The sequence below is a fragment of the Halictus rubicundus genome, chromosome 5 (genome assembly GCF_050948215.1).
Source record: "Halictus rubicundus isolate RS-2024b chromosome 5, iyHalRubi1_principal, whole genome shotgun sequence".
In the NCBI taxonomy this organism is placed as follows: domain Eukaryota; kingdom Metazoa; phylum Arthropoda; class Insecta; order Hymenoptera; family Halictidae; genus Halictus; species Halictus rubicundus.
In genome coordinates, this window is record NC_135153.1 from 1,594,873 (window position 1) to 1,611,777 (window position 16,905).

Here is a 16,905-nt window from a genome sequence, read left to right on the forward strand (position 1 = left end):
GACATTTCGTGTTTCAACTGTCGTTAGAAATGACCAATGGATGACAAAGTGTTCAATCTTTAAAATGAGTGCGAAGATATTGTTATACTATTCTTTTTAATCAAATTCGACAAAGATCGATGATAAAAAATTTTCTAACCTGATGTCTTACTCTTTGCAAGGCACGCTTCTAGCATGGATGTTATATATTTATACTTCTGACAAGAAGCAAGCTTCATTGGACATTTTCTCACTTTCGGACTCGCTCAGCTATTTTTGAACTGTAATTTACTGACAACCAAGAGCGGAAGGAAAATGAAATTTCCAAGAGACGCGCAATCACAGTTCCGGAGCGTCTTCGGAAATTTTATCAAGCTACTCGACGCGCTTAATTCATTTCAAATGAAAACTGACGTTTCCAACGAATTGCCACCGAACCGGTTTTTATAGAGTACCATTTTCAAGAATATTGCATACGACATGTCTGCGCAACTGGTGCACGGAGAGTCGATGACGTAGAATCGGTTACCCCCACCTGGCCAGCGCGAGAGGGGAATACGAGCTCGCCTTACGGCAGAGCCGGGCAACTTCTTCCCCGCCGTCCTTTCTTGACCCCCACCATTAGTTTTCCGGTTCTCCCACTCTTCAGCATCACTCCTAGCTTGGCTTTATGCGGGCTGCACGCTACAGTGTTTACTATTCTTTGATCCACGAGATCTTACACTCCTTGCACATAGTGGGGATAGTTCTGGCTAGGCATTTGGATACCAGTCCAATGGTGGGGGAATCTGGTAGGCACTGAGAACAGGGGAAAGCAACAGTGTGCGGCCGAGTGTCGCCAGATCAAGACTTGTTCCCCCACTCTAATTTCCCTTTCTCCAGCGCTATTCCCCACGCTTCCACCTGGTCACGTGACGCATTCTGTCTCTGTTATTAGCCAGTGTTACTAGTCTCCGAGTCCGCATTCCGGTACTAGCAGAGAGGGGGTAACGTTTCCCCTCAAATCGTGCCCCCTCCCCTCAACTGCCGACACCGGTGAGTTCCATGGGCCAGTTGCCAGCTCTGCCTTATGGCGAGCTCGTATTCCCCTCTCGCGCTGGTGCGAGTCCGGAGCGTGATAGTGGGGGTATCCGATTCTACGTCATCGACTCTCGGAGCGGACCAGTTGGCCAGGCATGTCATACGATGATCCGAATCTTTTAAACCTTTGTTTACTTCTTACGGGTACAAAGTTCTTGAATGAAACGTGTCCGGGTTGCCAGTTGATTGAACGAATCATTAAACCGTTTCCTCGAGTCCTGGGTCTTCAAGGATTCTCTACTTGAACCATGAGTATTTACAACTGTATAAGGAAGCTTCGTAGCTATTAACAAAGACATGAACAGGAAACAGACGTGAGACTAGAAACTCTAACGCGATTCACCGATTTGTCCGTGAAAAATCGTTCTTCTTGGTTGGAGACTATGGTACCTCTAAATTCCTAGGACATTTTTTTGTACAGTGTCTCAGAAAGTACTGCGCATCCAAGTCGGAGAAGCAAATTTTCAGTCACAATCTTTCGCGGTTTGTCCGCAGGACAACGGGAAATCAGAAACCGGAGAGTCGCGCAGTATTTCCTGCATGAAAAGAAAAGAAAAAGGAAACCCTAATGTCGTCATGCTGCTACCCGCAATGATTCCCCGGGTTCGGGTTCGGGTTCGGGTTCGTGTCAGTCAGTGAGCCGAGGTGTCATTCACCCGTCGAGAACACAAATGTGGTCCACGATCGCCGCAAGAGCGTCGGCGATTTCAGCGGGGTATATCCAGATCCTTTGTCTGATCTGCGTTTTCGAGCCTCTCAGCCGCCACACTTCTATCGTCGGATTCGACGAACTCTCGGGACACTCTCATGCAGAGTCAAACATTCCGCAAGACGAGCCATACACGCTGCCAGTCGCGCCAGTCACACACTAGCAGTCGCGTGTAATCACGCGCAAGATCATAACGTGCCGGGAACGTTGGTGCCTGCGAGACCTAATTACCACACGCAATCCTGTGTATATAGATTGAACGGGTTTGACAAGGTGGCGGGGGCAGGGAGAAGGAGCATCCGGATGACGTTCAGTCGCTTGCGAGATTCGCGAGGATCACCTATCGAGACAACGACGCCTTCTGTCACACGTTGTCGCGTCGGCTTCCTTGCGAACCTCCTCTAACGAGGGGGCTAACAACGCGTGGGAGAAGCCAGACGAGAAGGCTAATCCTGCAACTGGTCTAGACGCGTGTTTGTCCTTGTCAACTGGTTGCGCGCTGGCTCCGCTAATTATCTGACAAAACCTTTCCCATCGAAGATCGACCACCAATCTTGCGAGGCTTCCTTTGGCATCCTTGCGCAGCCTCCATCCTTAATTAAATATTTGCTCGTCGAGTTTACGGAGTGTTTCTCGGTCTCCGGTCAGTCGGATTCAGGTGTTCCTTTTCTGTTTTTATACTGGGTGATTCACGAGAAACAGAACACCCAAATAGGGGAAAGTAACAATATCATTAAAATAATTTCTGATAAATAAAAATAAATGTAACCTATACCATTGAAATAACAGTGTATATGTTGGAACAGTATTTTGTATAATATATCCAAAATTTGCGATAATAGCTGTAATCTATCCCCTATCTTGTTGTTATCTTCAAGGCCTTTTGAAGGTCATCGGTGAAAAATTTAAATAGCACCATATTCTTTGAAATTTCATAATCTTGTAGCTGACGTTAAGACGAGTTCAGCGATGCAGTGTAACATGACCTTCAAAAAGAAATAGAAAAATTGAAAAGTATTAAAATTCATAGTGATTTGAAGGAATCTAATAGAATGAAGATCTCAGTATTCAGCTATGTTTTCTAAACATTATAGAGCTACTTGAAATAACTATATTGATTGTTTGCCCTGAAACGATTACTCTGAGATATAACACTATACAAAAATTATTTTTTCGTAAAACAGTAAACGAGGTAGTAATTTAGATTTCTATTATATTTCTGTTTACACTCAGGAAAAGGAGATCGTGGATCTGACTTCTTAAAATGTACTCTGCCTGTCTCCTTTTATATTCTAAAATTGGAGAATCGATTTTTTCAACTGTCAGACACACCTGTTTTTCTTTATCCCGGCAAGAAAAAAAGTAAAAAGCCATTGTCTTGCATCGAGAAGTTTTCTCTTCAGAAAGAATTCTAAAATATGAAATGCTCTCTCTTCCGTTGCGAAGAAGCATGAAGGATCGCAAGACGGTGGTCGTTGGACGTTCCCTTGTTGCCTTTTATTTTCGAATATCTCCTCGTTCCTCCCAGCGGCGCCAGCGATTCAGTTTCCAAGGGTCCGCGGACAGAATTGGGTTCAGGGGATGCTACGAGGTTCCTCGAGGTGTCGGTATCTATTTCTTCGTGTCTCTCGGATCCGGGGACCGTCGGCCCGAAGCTCTCGAGGATCCTCCGCCACGGTTCTTTTCACTCGAATTTTATCATTCCCCCGTATCGACACTTCGAAAAGGGCTTCCCGTTGAATGATCGAGAAGCGGAATTTTATTCGGACATTCTCTCCCTCGGAAAACGGCACTTCTCCTATCGATTCGGTGAACACCCTCGCCTCGATTACGTTCACCGTTTCCTTTCATCGTTTCGGCGACCGTGGACAAAAGAAAGTTTCGAATCTGGAATTTCTTTCGATTATTAATAACTTTGTTTTACAAATGTTGACGACATTCGTCTAATCCGGGGCATCCTCGCCACAATGTACCGCGTCAAACTTCTTTTGTTTATTTGTTTTTCACAGAATGCGTTAACCAACCATTTTAAGTAAAAGTTAAGTCAAAAGTAGGTATAAAGTCTTTTTACAACATTACACATTAACGCAATTAAAGCAAGTTTCAAGTTTTTTGATTGCCTCACGAAATTGAATTTTTTGGTCATCCCGTGCGATTTCTGAGGCGATTTGCAGTAACTTTTTCCTTTGCGAAAATCTTCTCCGCGGCTTCGTTTCCGAGTTATTAACGGAAAACACGGACCAATCGGAGCGCAGCTACTTCGGTCCGCGTTTTTCTTTAATAACTCGTTAACAAAGCGGCGGAGAAGATTTTAGCAAAGGAAAAAGTTACTTCAAATTACATCAGGCATCTGTACTTTTAAGGAAACATTTTTTACATTTTTTGGACACCCTGTTAATAAACTTATTACTTGTAATAGTGTTTCTTGATCGAAACGCTCTATAACATTTGCATTCTAATTTCATATACAACAACTTAATAGATATTTATAAAAACTTCGTTGCTGCTTGAAAATAAAATTTCAATTTGTAAAAATTGTGATAGTTACTGTACACATGAATGTTTAAACTTTCTCTTGTCCGATAGGTGCCGGTCATTTCGAGAGAGGAAGAGATAGAAGATGTTGTTCTAGGTATCGCACTATTGGGGCGTTCTGCGGGGGATGTAGAAAGCATCGATCCGCTAAAAAAGCACTATAGGGTGCACGCCGTGACTTCCGGGTGTTCCTCGTTTCGCCGGTTTGGTGATGCATGCCATTTCGAAATATTATTGCTGATATTATGCAACGTGATACGCGATGCTTTTAAACCAGTCCACGCGCAGCGAATTATTATTGTTACTTGACTCGTATTGGGCTACGTGATTCGCTGAAAATGTTATTTCTGTTACAGAGCCAGCGAAATTGCCTGCTGTACCTCGCTCGAGTATTAAAACAGTAAATTACCTTGGTATCCGTTATCACTTATGATCCATAATAACTCGTTTTTTATCTGTAGTTTCAACCCTCCGACAGCCGAGGGCGAGTCAACTTCGTCCCAGAGCACGGAAATTATCGCTCAGTTTTTTGGAATAATTTGCTTTCGCTATAAATGCATAAAACTTCAAATACTTTTCCATTTAAATAAACTAAATAAATGGCTATATTTATCTTTGTTTATACTTTATTTTATCTCATTAGAAAAATGACCGAGCAGAAAGTAACGGACCAGGACTTCTCGAAGACGAAACCAAAACGCGTGGTCAACGCGAAGGGAGAGTTCTCCGTGAAATAATTTTGCAATTTAGCGATCAACATTGTCGCGAGCAACTGGCATGCCCGATTCAGCGAATACGAGGAATAACCAGGATCACGTACGGGGATCAGAGAATCCTAGCTCTAGCCTAATTACACCCGGTTTACATGACCACTGTAGCATCTCATATCCATGATTTCCTATACGTGACCCACATACACTCGCAGATGCACGCACAGATATATACAGACGCGCACATCGCGATCCCACTCACACGAACCGACTACTACGGCACGCGTTCAGCAATTCTCGTGACGGATGTGTACAAATAGTTATGCAAATACGCATGACGTTCACCCTAGCCGCTAGAAGAAACGACTCGTCTAGGATCGCTACGAACGTTGCTTGTCTCAGAGTCACAGAGTGTGATCAAACAGAAAGAGCGACAGAGACAGAGACAGAGAGAAGTAGAAAGAAAGAGAGAGAGAGAGAGAGAGAGAGAGAGAAGAGAGAGAGAGAGAGAGAGAATTATAGACAGAAAGGCAAAGAAAGATAGTAGATAGGTAGAAGAGAGAAAGTTTGGAAGAGAGACAGAGAGAGAGAGAGAGAGAGAGAGAGAGAGAGAGAGAGAGAGAGAGAGAGAGAGAAAGAGAGAGACAGAGGTTGGGCCACACTTACGTGAAAGAAAATAGCGCGGAAATGAGGATAAAATGCAGCACAGTTCATGTGAAAAGAAAAAAAGTTATCAGAGGTTAAAGTTCAGCTCCACATATAGAGCCTTCACCGGATGGGCGTTGATGTAAGTCGCAGCTTAAAGCTAGATGACGCGTGCTCTTAAGTTCTACAGGCGAGCATAGATCCTAAATCTGTGCCCTGAAACAGGCTACCCCTGACACGCTATCGAGGAACCGAATTCGAAATTAAATTCGCGGCGTCTGGAGGTTGGCTCGATTTTTCTTCTCGCCGTGCCCAGTCCTTTCCTAAACGCAACGTGTGCTGTTTCGACGTGCCACGACAGGTAACAGAATCTCCGACGCCTTTCTCGTTTCCTCGAATCGATATCCTCCCTTCGAGGCGCTGCGCGGCGTGGCCGGTCTATTTAGCGGAATCGCGAGACGGTGGAGATTTTCGACATTTAACTGGAATACGACACGTTCGTTGGATCTACGGCTCTGTACTGACAAGGGTTATTCTAGTTACACTGATTTCTCTATATATGTCGCTATGGCCTGGATGATAAACGTCCCGGAATAATCCCCACTACCGCGGGGTATACCATGAAACTCGAGAGGCCTCGATAAACATAACACAGCTCGGGTATGTCTCCTGGACGATACATGACGCTGGCAAGACTCGTGTTGTTGACATATATCGAGAATTTACTGTACACGAAAACTTGAGGGGTACACTGTTCACTCGATATGTTTCCGAAACACGAGTCTGGCCAGGGACATATATCGGACAGGAGATACTATGCTTTGATCCAGACAGCGAATCTCTTGGCCTCTCACTGAGTATACCCAGCGGCAGTGGGGAGAGTTCTGGGACGTTTATCTGCTAGGCATTTGGGACATGTACACAGTAAACACTGTAGTTCTTTGAAAAATGTTCGACACCAAAAGAATGCTTCTTTTATCGACCATCTCGTACACTTTGAGGGGGTGAAAACAGCCCCCATCGGGGTCAAAAACATTCTTTATTTCAAAAAGGACATTCATATAAACAAGAGCTATGGTTCGCAAAGTTGTGTATCTTTTGCAAGCAATAGATCTACGGAAACTGATTTCGAATATTTGTTCAAAGAATATCTTAAAAATTGTTTTATTTTTTTTACAATTTCCGTACTAAATTCCGTCCGAAATTCCGGTGTATAAAAATATGGGGTACGTGTTTTTGGATTTTTTGTCATTTATCGATAATTATTAAATTCACATTTTCCTGTCTCGTGTGGCGGGAAGCATTCGGGCTTGTTTACTTTGTTGCAATGTCTTGAATAAAATAATACTGTGTTAGGTGTTAATTGTTTTTTCAATGGTTAAAGGATGTGACCTCTATCTTTAACAATTTCCAAGAGATTCAACGAAGTATATACTCGACCCCAAACTTTGGGGGCTGTTTTCACCCCTTCGGACAATGGCCGACGAAAAATGGCGTGTATCGAATATATTTTTTCTACGAACTACCACTCAAAAAAGTTTCATTAAAATCGGCAGTAACTTGAATACGTTCCCTTGTAAGATGCGATAAACCTGGGAGCTATGAGAATATTGGTAATAGGAAACCTCGATGTGAATGACAAGGCACAATGGATTCAGCCAATAAAAGGCCTTACACGATGATGGTCATAACGATAGGGAACTGAAGAGACTTGAAGGACCATATAAACCGAATTGAAGAAGTTGAAAGCTCTCAAAGTTCCCTGCGAGTATGAGTTCTGGACAACTCGGGAAGTTTAGGAGATGCTCGGGATCCTGTTAGGGCCTTAGACGATTTTGAACTGCGTAGAATCCTCCCTCGGTGCTCTTTTTACAGTCTCGTGCCATGTCTATCGAGATTTCGCATCTTTTCGCCAGTACAGGGTTTACTCGATATATGTCCAAAACACGGGTCTAGCCAGAGACATATATCAGCCAGGAGATACTATTCTTTGATCCACGCGACCGAGGTCTGTCGAGCTTCTTGGCCCGTCACGGGACTTTTATCGCCTAGGCATTTGGGACATATACAGAGGAAACACTGTATTAGGTTCATCGAATACTGTATCTTCCGTTTGAATGTCTACTTTTTGGGTTTCAATAGAATCTTCCAATATAGTCCAACGTGTCTAGACGAGACCAGCTGGCATAGGCTGGCCACACCTGTCATTTCTTTCCTGCGATTCTATTACCTGTGCCGTGATACTATTCTCGTATCGTTCGTCTATCGCTCTCACGCGATCTTCCAATCGACAGTCAAGGGACCGACCTCCCTTGATTTCGCGACAGAGCCGCGAGAGTTCCATCGAGCTCGCAGCTTTGTCGCGTGCGCGGAACGAAAATCGTCTATCGAGATGCCTCTAACGAACTCTGCCGCAGAAAATGTTCGACAACCGGCGAGAGGGGCAACCACCCCGTAATTTCGATCTAGGCAGCCGACATTCGGCGCTGCAACGAACGATCTTTGCCGCAGCCTCGGGGAGGCAGCCCGGGGGACGTTCGTAAATTGATTCCTTTTGATTATGCGTCTCCCGTTTCAGCCGCATCTACGTCCCGAATCTATGTTCCCTCCCGATAACGGCTTCTTCGACACGGCCCGCGATGAGAAACGGTCCTGCCAATTCTTACCGGAGTTAATCTAGATCAGGGCTGGGCAACCTTTTCCCCGCCGTTGCTTCAGGACCCCCACTACCAGTGTACATTATTCTGCTTTTATTTCTCCCGGAGACAACCATCTATACAGGTTTCTAGCCCCTATCCCCCTTCTCCTACACTTCATGGGAGTATGGTGGGGGAGGAGTGTCAGGAGTGGGAAGAGGACTCGCGTGTGGCTCGTGAGCCACCAGTTGCCTCGATCGTGGGTAAACTGTCCCCACCATAGCGCCCACTTTCCCCTTCCAGTGAGCGCCGTTACCATGAAGAAAGGACGCGCTTCGCCTGAGGTGTATTGCTACGGAGGCACATACGGCGGGGCAACGAAAACCACCAGAGAGAAGGTGCGCGCTGCATGAGAGATTGGTGAGGGAAGCCAAGCGTTTGAGGGGCCTTACCGTGCCCAGGCCTGATCTAGATATTTTTTCTGTGGCACGCAAACCGATAACATACAACGAAAAAGGGAAATGTTAGAAGTTCCGGTGGAAGATTAAATTCTTCTCCCAGGACGTTTCGAGGTATACACGAGCGAAAGAGTTGACGGCACGCGATCGTTTTTCCCGCGATTAATCCTTTCCTGAGCGACGACGGTGCGATTTCGATATTCCTCTCTGACACGGTTTTCGGATTGGCGACAAAACGCGATAGATGACGATGATGCCTGTAAGGACAATCTTTGAAGGACGAATTCTTACCAGATCCTCGTTGTTCAATGTTTCTCTTGGTACCGCCGCCGTCAGGCCCGCCGCGTTCCTCTTCGTCGCCGCCATTGTCTGCGAAAAGATAGAGATTAATGCTCATCTGATCCGGGAACAATGCCTTCCAGTCTCTCTATTGTGTAGACAGAGATAAAGAGCAGGAAGAGAGAAACTGAAAGGGGGAAGTGAATGAAGATGAAAATGACGACGCGGAAAACGATGAAAATAAACGGAATAGTGAGTGGGCGGGTTACGCGGGCTTCCGATGAGAAAATGAAAAACACGAGTGGGGGGGGGGGGGCGTGACGTTTGAGCGTGAGCTTACGAGAAATGTACAAAGTAAAGTCTCCGAATAGTAACATTGAAGTTCTACAACGACACTAGAAAAGTATACACTGCATTTTACTCGTGACCGATGCGTGTACAACGTTTCGGAAAATCAAAGGCTACTTGCGAAATCATCGAAAAAAGAAATTGCAGGATATCAAGCTTCTACATTTGGCATATATGTGTGTTTCCGTTCCGATGTTTCGCAACGCGAAACGTAAGCTGTGCAATGTGCACGATGTGTACCAATGGTTCTCAAACTGGGCGCCGCGGCATCCTACGGCAGCGGCGGACAGTTACTTTCGGGGCCCTGGGCTAACACTGTGACCCTTTCGAATTAACTCGAGTACCAAAAATTTTTGTATAATTTATCTTTTCTTAAATTTTTAATTCAAATTCTTTCGATTTTTTCGACCGCGAAGGGAGCCCTTTACACGCCCTTTGTACGTCAGAAGGGTGCCGCGAAATTTTGAATTGTTTATATGTAATGAAGTCTAATATTTAACTGCTATAAATATAAAACAAGAAAATAATAACAATAATAATAGGGGTGCCACGAATTTTGTTTAATAATTTCAGTGTGTCGCCAGAGAAAAAAGTTTGAGAACCACTGATGTGTACCGTTGCAACGCTGGTTGCGCTCTATGTATGCCAAATATATTCGTGATATCAGTGTTGTTATTTACAGATGCTATTTACAGACGTGTTAAAATGTGTTATTATTTACATTGGCTTGTCTGGAAGCCGTGCTCTCATTGTCAGCGAAAACGGCGGCTAAGCTTTTCGATTCTTAGCAAAATACACTACAAATCTATTAACAATGCAACTAAATGAACTTCGATTCAACTGTTCTATCGTTTACAGCTACCGTTACTGAAGAATCAAGTCATCAAGACTCGAACGCTGCTGAACAGGCTATCGAGATCGAAGAGCTCTGCTCGAAGACGAATTCGTGTCTTGGCATAAAAAACATCGATCCATATTCAACATCGTATAGGCAGTGCAACAAATTGAATAATCAATATTTTGGGTAAATATTTACAAAAACCACCCTCCGATCTCGACGATCTTTTAATGCGTTTAATATGTATGTAATCGTAGTGACTAGTATTAATTATTATTTTGGAAAAACCGTGTTTCAATAGAACCAAATGTTTTTCTGAAAATAAATTCAGCTAGGCAATCAAAAATTATGGAAATTTTCCATTTTTGGCTTATACCAAATTGGAGAAATGTTTACGGTGCCTGATAAAAATAGGAGACCGTTTGTTATACTTTTCATTGTTAGGTATGCATCCTTTGATACTAAACAGTTTCTCAAACAACAACAATTCAGTAATTTTAGTAACCAGAAGACTTCCTTTATTCAACTAAAATAACATCTTTAAATGTCTAGAAAGGTTACATTCTCGTTTTCAATAATGCGATTTTTACTTTGACTGTAGCAATAGTTTAATTGTGAACAATTTTAGTGAAAACGCTTACGGTTTTAACACTAAACGTACGTTAAAAGGGTACGCTGTCTCATAAAAATTCCAATAATTTATTCAGACTTTCCGAAATTTTTATAACAAAGTACGGTCGAACGAAGAAATTTATTCAATATTTTTTAAGTTGAAGTCCTTTCAAAAAATGGAATTTGTTAAGTTTTTCAAAAGAAATGGATTTCTTTGGAATTTAAATAATTGTAAATTAGCGGCGGTGGTCCCTTCAGAGTAAAACTAGAGAGGGCCGCAGTCAAAGGGATGATCAATTTGTAATGAACAATTAAGCTCTACGCGATGCTACTCAGAACGACTTGAGAACACATTAAACGATGGATCAAGATCAGAGGTACCGTTCTGGTATCGCGAATAATCAGAAATTTCCGGTGAGGTAGAAAATGCGAAGGTGTGAACGCGATCGTACGGAATCGAAACGAGAAACGAACAAAAAAAAAAGAGAAGAAAAATGAAAAAAAACGGAACCGCGAGGAAAGGGTCGAATAAAACGAAAACGGAACGAGATAAAATGGTCGAGCGGACGAGAGTTGACTCGAATCAAGAATCGATCAACGGAAAACCGAGCGAGCGTGTATGTGTGGTGTACAAATGAATGGCCGGATGACGATAAAAGGCAGAGAGCGAGATAGAAACGGTGAATCTCTACGGAGAGAGTCTAATCCAATTAGCTTATAGGGTCGTGGTAGGTGTGGCGCGTCAGGATTTGCGGCTGGCTAGATTTCAATTAAGATATTATGCACGGGGCCCCGTGCTCGATGCATGCGCTACTGTCTGCTCCCAGGTGGACAGACGCTAATTCCGGAGCACTAATTTCGCGCCTCGCCTACTATCCCCTTCCTCACCTCCCCCGCGTCATCTATCAGCTTTTCTACACTCCCAAGCGTGTTCGTGGTGTGATAAGCGTTTTTCTATCGCACGGGGCACCGTGATCCTTCGATCTCTATCCTCATCATTTTTTTCCGGGAGCTTTCGTTCCACGAAAGTCGACAGCTCTTTCAAGACACGCCACAATCCTTGATCATCGGATATTGCACCGGTAGCCGCGCCGAGAAATTCATTTACTCTTCCCAGAGTCGTCAGATCAGGGGAATTGATTCGAATCGAGGAGAAAAGCGTTACCCCCACTCTGCCGGTACCGGATTAGTCATCCGCACAACAGTGACGTAACGCCTCACGTGACCGGACGCCGTGGATGATGCGTGGGGGGAACAGCGTCGTAGGAGGGGAAGGGTATAGTGGGAAGACAAGACTTAATCTGGGCGACTCTTTTCCCCTTTTTCCAGAATAGCGCGCGAGAAAGCTTTTTTCCGGGAACCCTTCAAGCCCCAGAGTAAACGAATTTCCCTTCGACTACTCACCGTGTACACCTCTCTGCGACCACTTTTGGCCTGCACAATTGCAATCGTCTAAGCAAGTTAGACACGTATGTGCACTCCTTCGGCATCCTAAGGATGCGGTTCGTGCTCCCCCTTTCTCGCGTTCCCGAAGCAAAAACGACGATGCTCGTCGAAAAGAATGAACACGGAACCAGCGAGAGAAAGGAAGAGCGCCAGGCGGAAGATATCGCGTGATCACTCGTGATCACCGGAAAGCGGTGGTTGGATTGGTCAGCTCCACGCTCGATTAACCAGCTAATTACGTTCCAACAAACCAAGACAACCAAGGCTACCGACTACCGACACTTGTCAGGAGACTACTGGTTCATGCGTGACGTTTCTCCGTGCGGGTACACTCGGAAGATTAGAAATGACAATTACGGAATAACGTGCACGCGTGTCCGGCCATGCCCTCTCGGGAACGATGCTGTTTCGCGATTCCGATCGACAAAAGTATATCGCTCGTTTTTTCGATTCGTTCTCGAGTGGACGCCCAGCGGATACGCTCGATGCTACCCATCGGAAAAGTAGATCAGCACGGCTAGAACAAAAAAGTGACGAGCAAAACGTTCGCGGCTACGAGCACGGCACGGACGAGCAACGGCTTGCGATGAAAAAAAAAATGGATGAACGGCGAAGGTTTTCCGCGAGCCCCTCGCTAATTACAACGATATCTTGTTACCGAACGCGCGACGAGATGGCTGGAGTGGCCCGGTAATTATGTCGCGACACGCGAAACGAGCGTCGCCGCGTCGCTTTTGATCCTTCAATTAGAAAATCCACCCCCCCCCCTCTCCCATTACGAACCGGCGAATTATTCACTCGATGGTAATTTCGAACTGCCCCCTGAGCTTTCGGTACATAATTGATGGCTCGCACTTTAAATCAGAATAAATTTTTTATAAGTGGACCGAACGATTTCGGTTTTCCTGTCAAGCTAGTAGGATTAGTTTACTAGACAATGTTTTTTTTCGAAAAAGTGCGTTGAAAGAATTGAAAAAATTGATTTTCACAACATCTTTATTTGGGCTTGCAACGAGAATTGAACAAACTTTTTCGATTCATATTGGTTACATATTTCATTAAAAATGGAGGAAAATCGGAAAAACTGTGATTCTCACAATTTTTAATCGTTTATAACCCGTAAACCAATTTCCAGTAAATCAATTTACAGTGAAGAGTAAAACTGAATCTACACTATTTGAATCAGCATAACTTTTTTAAAATTAGATCAAATGACTTGAGTGTTTTTGAGAAGTTAGAAGGATTAGTTTATTAGACGAGGTGCAAAAAATGAAAAAAAAATGTGAGTTGGTCGGAATCGCGTAAGAAGCAGTAGAAGTTCTTTTTTACACCTCTTTATCTGAGTCAGTATTAAAAATTTAAAAAATGTGTTTTATTCACTCGGATAAATTATATCTATGCTGAAAATTTCACTGACATTGGTTAATTCTTTTACGAGTTATAAACGATTAAAAGTGAGAAACATTGTCATTTTTGCGATTTTCGATTTACAATCGCACTTTTAATCGTTTTTTTTTTTAATCGTTTGTAACTCGTAAACGAATTATCCAAAATTTGTGGAATTTTCAACATGAATATAATTTATTCGAGTGAATAAAACACATGTTTCAAATTTTCAATACAGGCTCAGATAAAAAAGTTGGAAAAATCAATTTTTACTATTTCTTTCGCGATTCCGACTACTTCAAATTTTTTTTCAAAAATTGTTTTCGCCTCGTCTAATAAACTAATCCTTCTAACTTTTCAATAACATTCAAGTCATTTGATATAATCTTAAAAAAGTTATGTTGTTTCAAATAGTGTGGACTCAGTTTTTATATTTTCTACATTTTCGTTACAAACTCAAATAAAAAATTTGTAAAAAACAATTTTTAAAAAAAATTTTCATTATACATCGTCCAATAAATTAATCCGTGCAGCTTGGTAATAAAGTTGAAGTCGTTTGGTCGATCTACAAAAAAGTCATTGTAGTTTAAAGTGCGTCATTAATTATGGGACTGACTGTGTGTCATTCTACTCGTTCCGATGTGCTGAACGCGAACACGATTTTCGTTTATGGCGATAATTACCGTTTACCGAGATATTTGGAAAATTTTCTTACAAAACATGACATCTGAATAACTCGGTTGTTATTGACGATAGGAAAAAATGTGCCAGACAAAATTTGCTTGGTTTCGGGGGCGGTATAATCTCGTGTTAGTAGTTTTTCTGTAGGTGGACGCGCAGAGGACATGTGAAGGTCAACTCCGTTTTTTTCAAATCGGATGATGCACATTATGTACTATCTAATAGGCCGTTTTAAAATGCGTACAGCGATCTGCGACTCAAGGTCATTCAGGATCGTGGAAGGTCAACTGCGATGATGACCTTGAGTGATCTTGAGTCATAAGTCAATGTACGCGTCTTAAAACGCACTATTAGACAGTACATAGAGCATAGCGTTTCATTTGAAGAAACCGACTTGACCTTCACATGTCCTCTACGCGTCCAGCTACAAAAAGAGCTGTTGACATGAGATTATGAGCAAGCCAGTAAATTTCCGGCGAAGAGGAACGTCAGATTCGTATTCAGCACACCGAAGCGAGTAGAATGATATCTAATAGACTAAGGGACCCTACTGTGGGGTACCAATTAATTATACCTATTTTTAAAATATAATGAATATTAAAAAAGAGGTATATAATAAAAAATATTAATATGAAAAAAGTTTAATATCTCCTGTTTAATAGTCGTTATGCTTTAAAAATAAGTATAATAAATATAGGCACAGGAATTGGTACCCCCGCAGTAATTGGGTCCCTTACCGCTGGTACCAAAAGCTTGGGAGGTCGATTGCAAAGTTCAGCGCAGTCGATCATCGCGCTGGTCGAAGGAGAGGGTCGCAAGGCAGATCGCGTCGCTCGCGCGAACCGTGGTCGTAATCCGACCGCGCGTCGCAGAAACGAAATCGGCGAAAGGAACAGATACCGCGGACGAGAATGGAGATTGCGAACCGCGGAAACGAAAGACGAGAGAAGAACACACATAAACACGGACACAGAGACGCAACGTCGAGAGCTAGGTGCGAAACGAAATTCGAGCGAAACGGAAAAAGATGCGGCCAAACGGAAAAAAGCTCACCGCGGCGCGGCGGTGCGACAACGGTGCATGAACTAGCTAGGGCGAAGCATGCGCTACGTTACGCAGTAAAAACAAGCCTTTTATTTAACTAAGTTAAGGAGGCATTTAATTAGTACCTTCAAGACCTGGAGGTAGAATTTTTGAGAGTTTTTGAGAGGTTTTTTTCAGTGAGTGGTTTTGTATTTTTCAGGTGTTCAGGTGGATACAACAACGGGCGCCACAGAGAACAAACAAAGAAAATGGCATTAGATGCCGGTTAGTAATGTGTATCGCTTGCATCACTCTCTTTTGTTAGTTACTTGTCTCTATTTATCGCGTCATTGGTCGGTTGCTTTTTCTCTAATGCTTTGCATGTCGAACGGGTAAAACAGATACATTAAAAGATTCAAAGGCACGAGAGGCACAGAACGTAAATCGGGAACTGGTTCGTTCGCCGAGGTGGAACGATCTTCGAGGAGGCGCGATCAATAAACGAACGGAGAGATCGTCGTCTGTCGGGATCGAGAGCGTTTATGGCGGCTTCGATTAGGGACCGCTTTTCGTTCCCGGAGATTGTTCACCCTCGGTGGACTTGAGAACCGAAAATTACTGGGACCCGGCGACGCATTCGCGTTTCACGATTCGTCCAACGCATGATTCCACGATAATGTGTACCATGTTCCAAAAATGAAATGACAGCGTCGCTTCCGGCCCCAGTCACTTTCGCGAGGCTTTCCCGCGTGCCGTCCTGGCCCTTGTTTCCGGTTTCATTTTGCAGAACCGGGGACCATAATGGTTTGCCCAGGGATCGAAACGGATAGTTATCTTTTGTATGTACTTTTTCAAAAAAGCTCTTTCTATGTTCTGCGTACAAACTAGTGACGCTACCTTGACGAGGTTTTCCTAGGGTTAACCCCTTGCACCGTAACAGTCAGACTCGTGACGAAATATGTACAGTCGGTGTACAAAATATTCGCACACCCTTTAAAAACTATTCTAAAACTGGACCAAACGGCTTCAATTTTTTGGAGATGTTAGAAGGATTAATTTACCAAGTAATGCATAAATAATTTCTTTTTGAAATTGCTATTGATCGTAACTGCGAACGGGAAAGTAGAGGGCACGATTTTTAAGTATTTCTATTAAGTTTTAAATTTTAAGTCTTGAGTTTTTTTATTACAATAATAAACATTTGCAGAAAACTAGCAAAAGCGTCTCCGTTCACTGATTCTATATTATTGAATTCAAGGTCACGTCAAGGTCATGGTGTACTATGTGCTTCTTAAAGTGTTCTTATGAAACAAATATTTTTAAATCTTTGGAACAAAAAAATGCCATGGAAATAAGGCATTTGGAAATGTTTATTAAAAAGTGTTAAGAGAAGCTTTTGGAAGGTTTGGACCGTGAATTGTTCACCGTTCGTTAATCGTTCTTCCAATTATGTTTTTGGTATTTTACTGCTGAAGGACTTTATTAATGCTTAAGATTTTGCATGTAAAATAAATTTCCCTAATAAGACAAAAGAACTTTT

The 16,905-nt window shown here is 43.1% G+C and overlaps 1 protein-coding gene and 1 long non-coding RNA gene across 8 annotated transcripts in view; one reads left to right on the forward strand and one right to left on the reverse strand.

Annotated features, from left to right (window-relative positions):
• LOC143354008 (uncharacterized) overlaps nucleotides 1–15,658 on the forward strand; it is a 43,786-nt gene extending 28,128 nt beyond the window's left edge. Inside the window, exons 2-3 of the long non-coding RNA XR_013082258.1 lie at nucleotides 10,238–10,403; nucleotides 15,586–15,658. This is a non-coding gene — a long non-coding RNA (uncharacterized LOC143354008). The remainder of the gene's footprint in view (nucleotides 1–10,237; nucleotides 10,404–15,585) is intronic.
• The window catches only part of Unc-13 (unc-13), a 628,091-nt gene that overhangs the window by 84,638 nt on the left and 526,548 nt on the right, over nucleotides 1–16,905 (reverse strand). For all 7 annotated transcript variants that reach the window (XM_076787594.1, XM_076787596.1, XM_076787595.1 and 4 more), the window contains one exon: nucleotides 9,044–9,121. In XM_076787594.1, coding sequence (XP_076643709.1) covers nucleotides 9,044–9,121 — 78 coding nt within the window. The remainder of the gene's footprint in view (nucleotides 1–9,043; nucleotides 9,122–16,905) is intronic.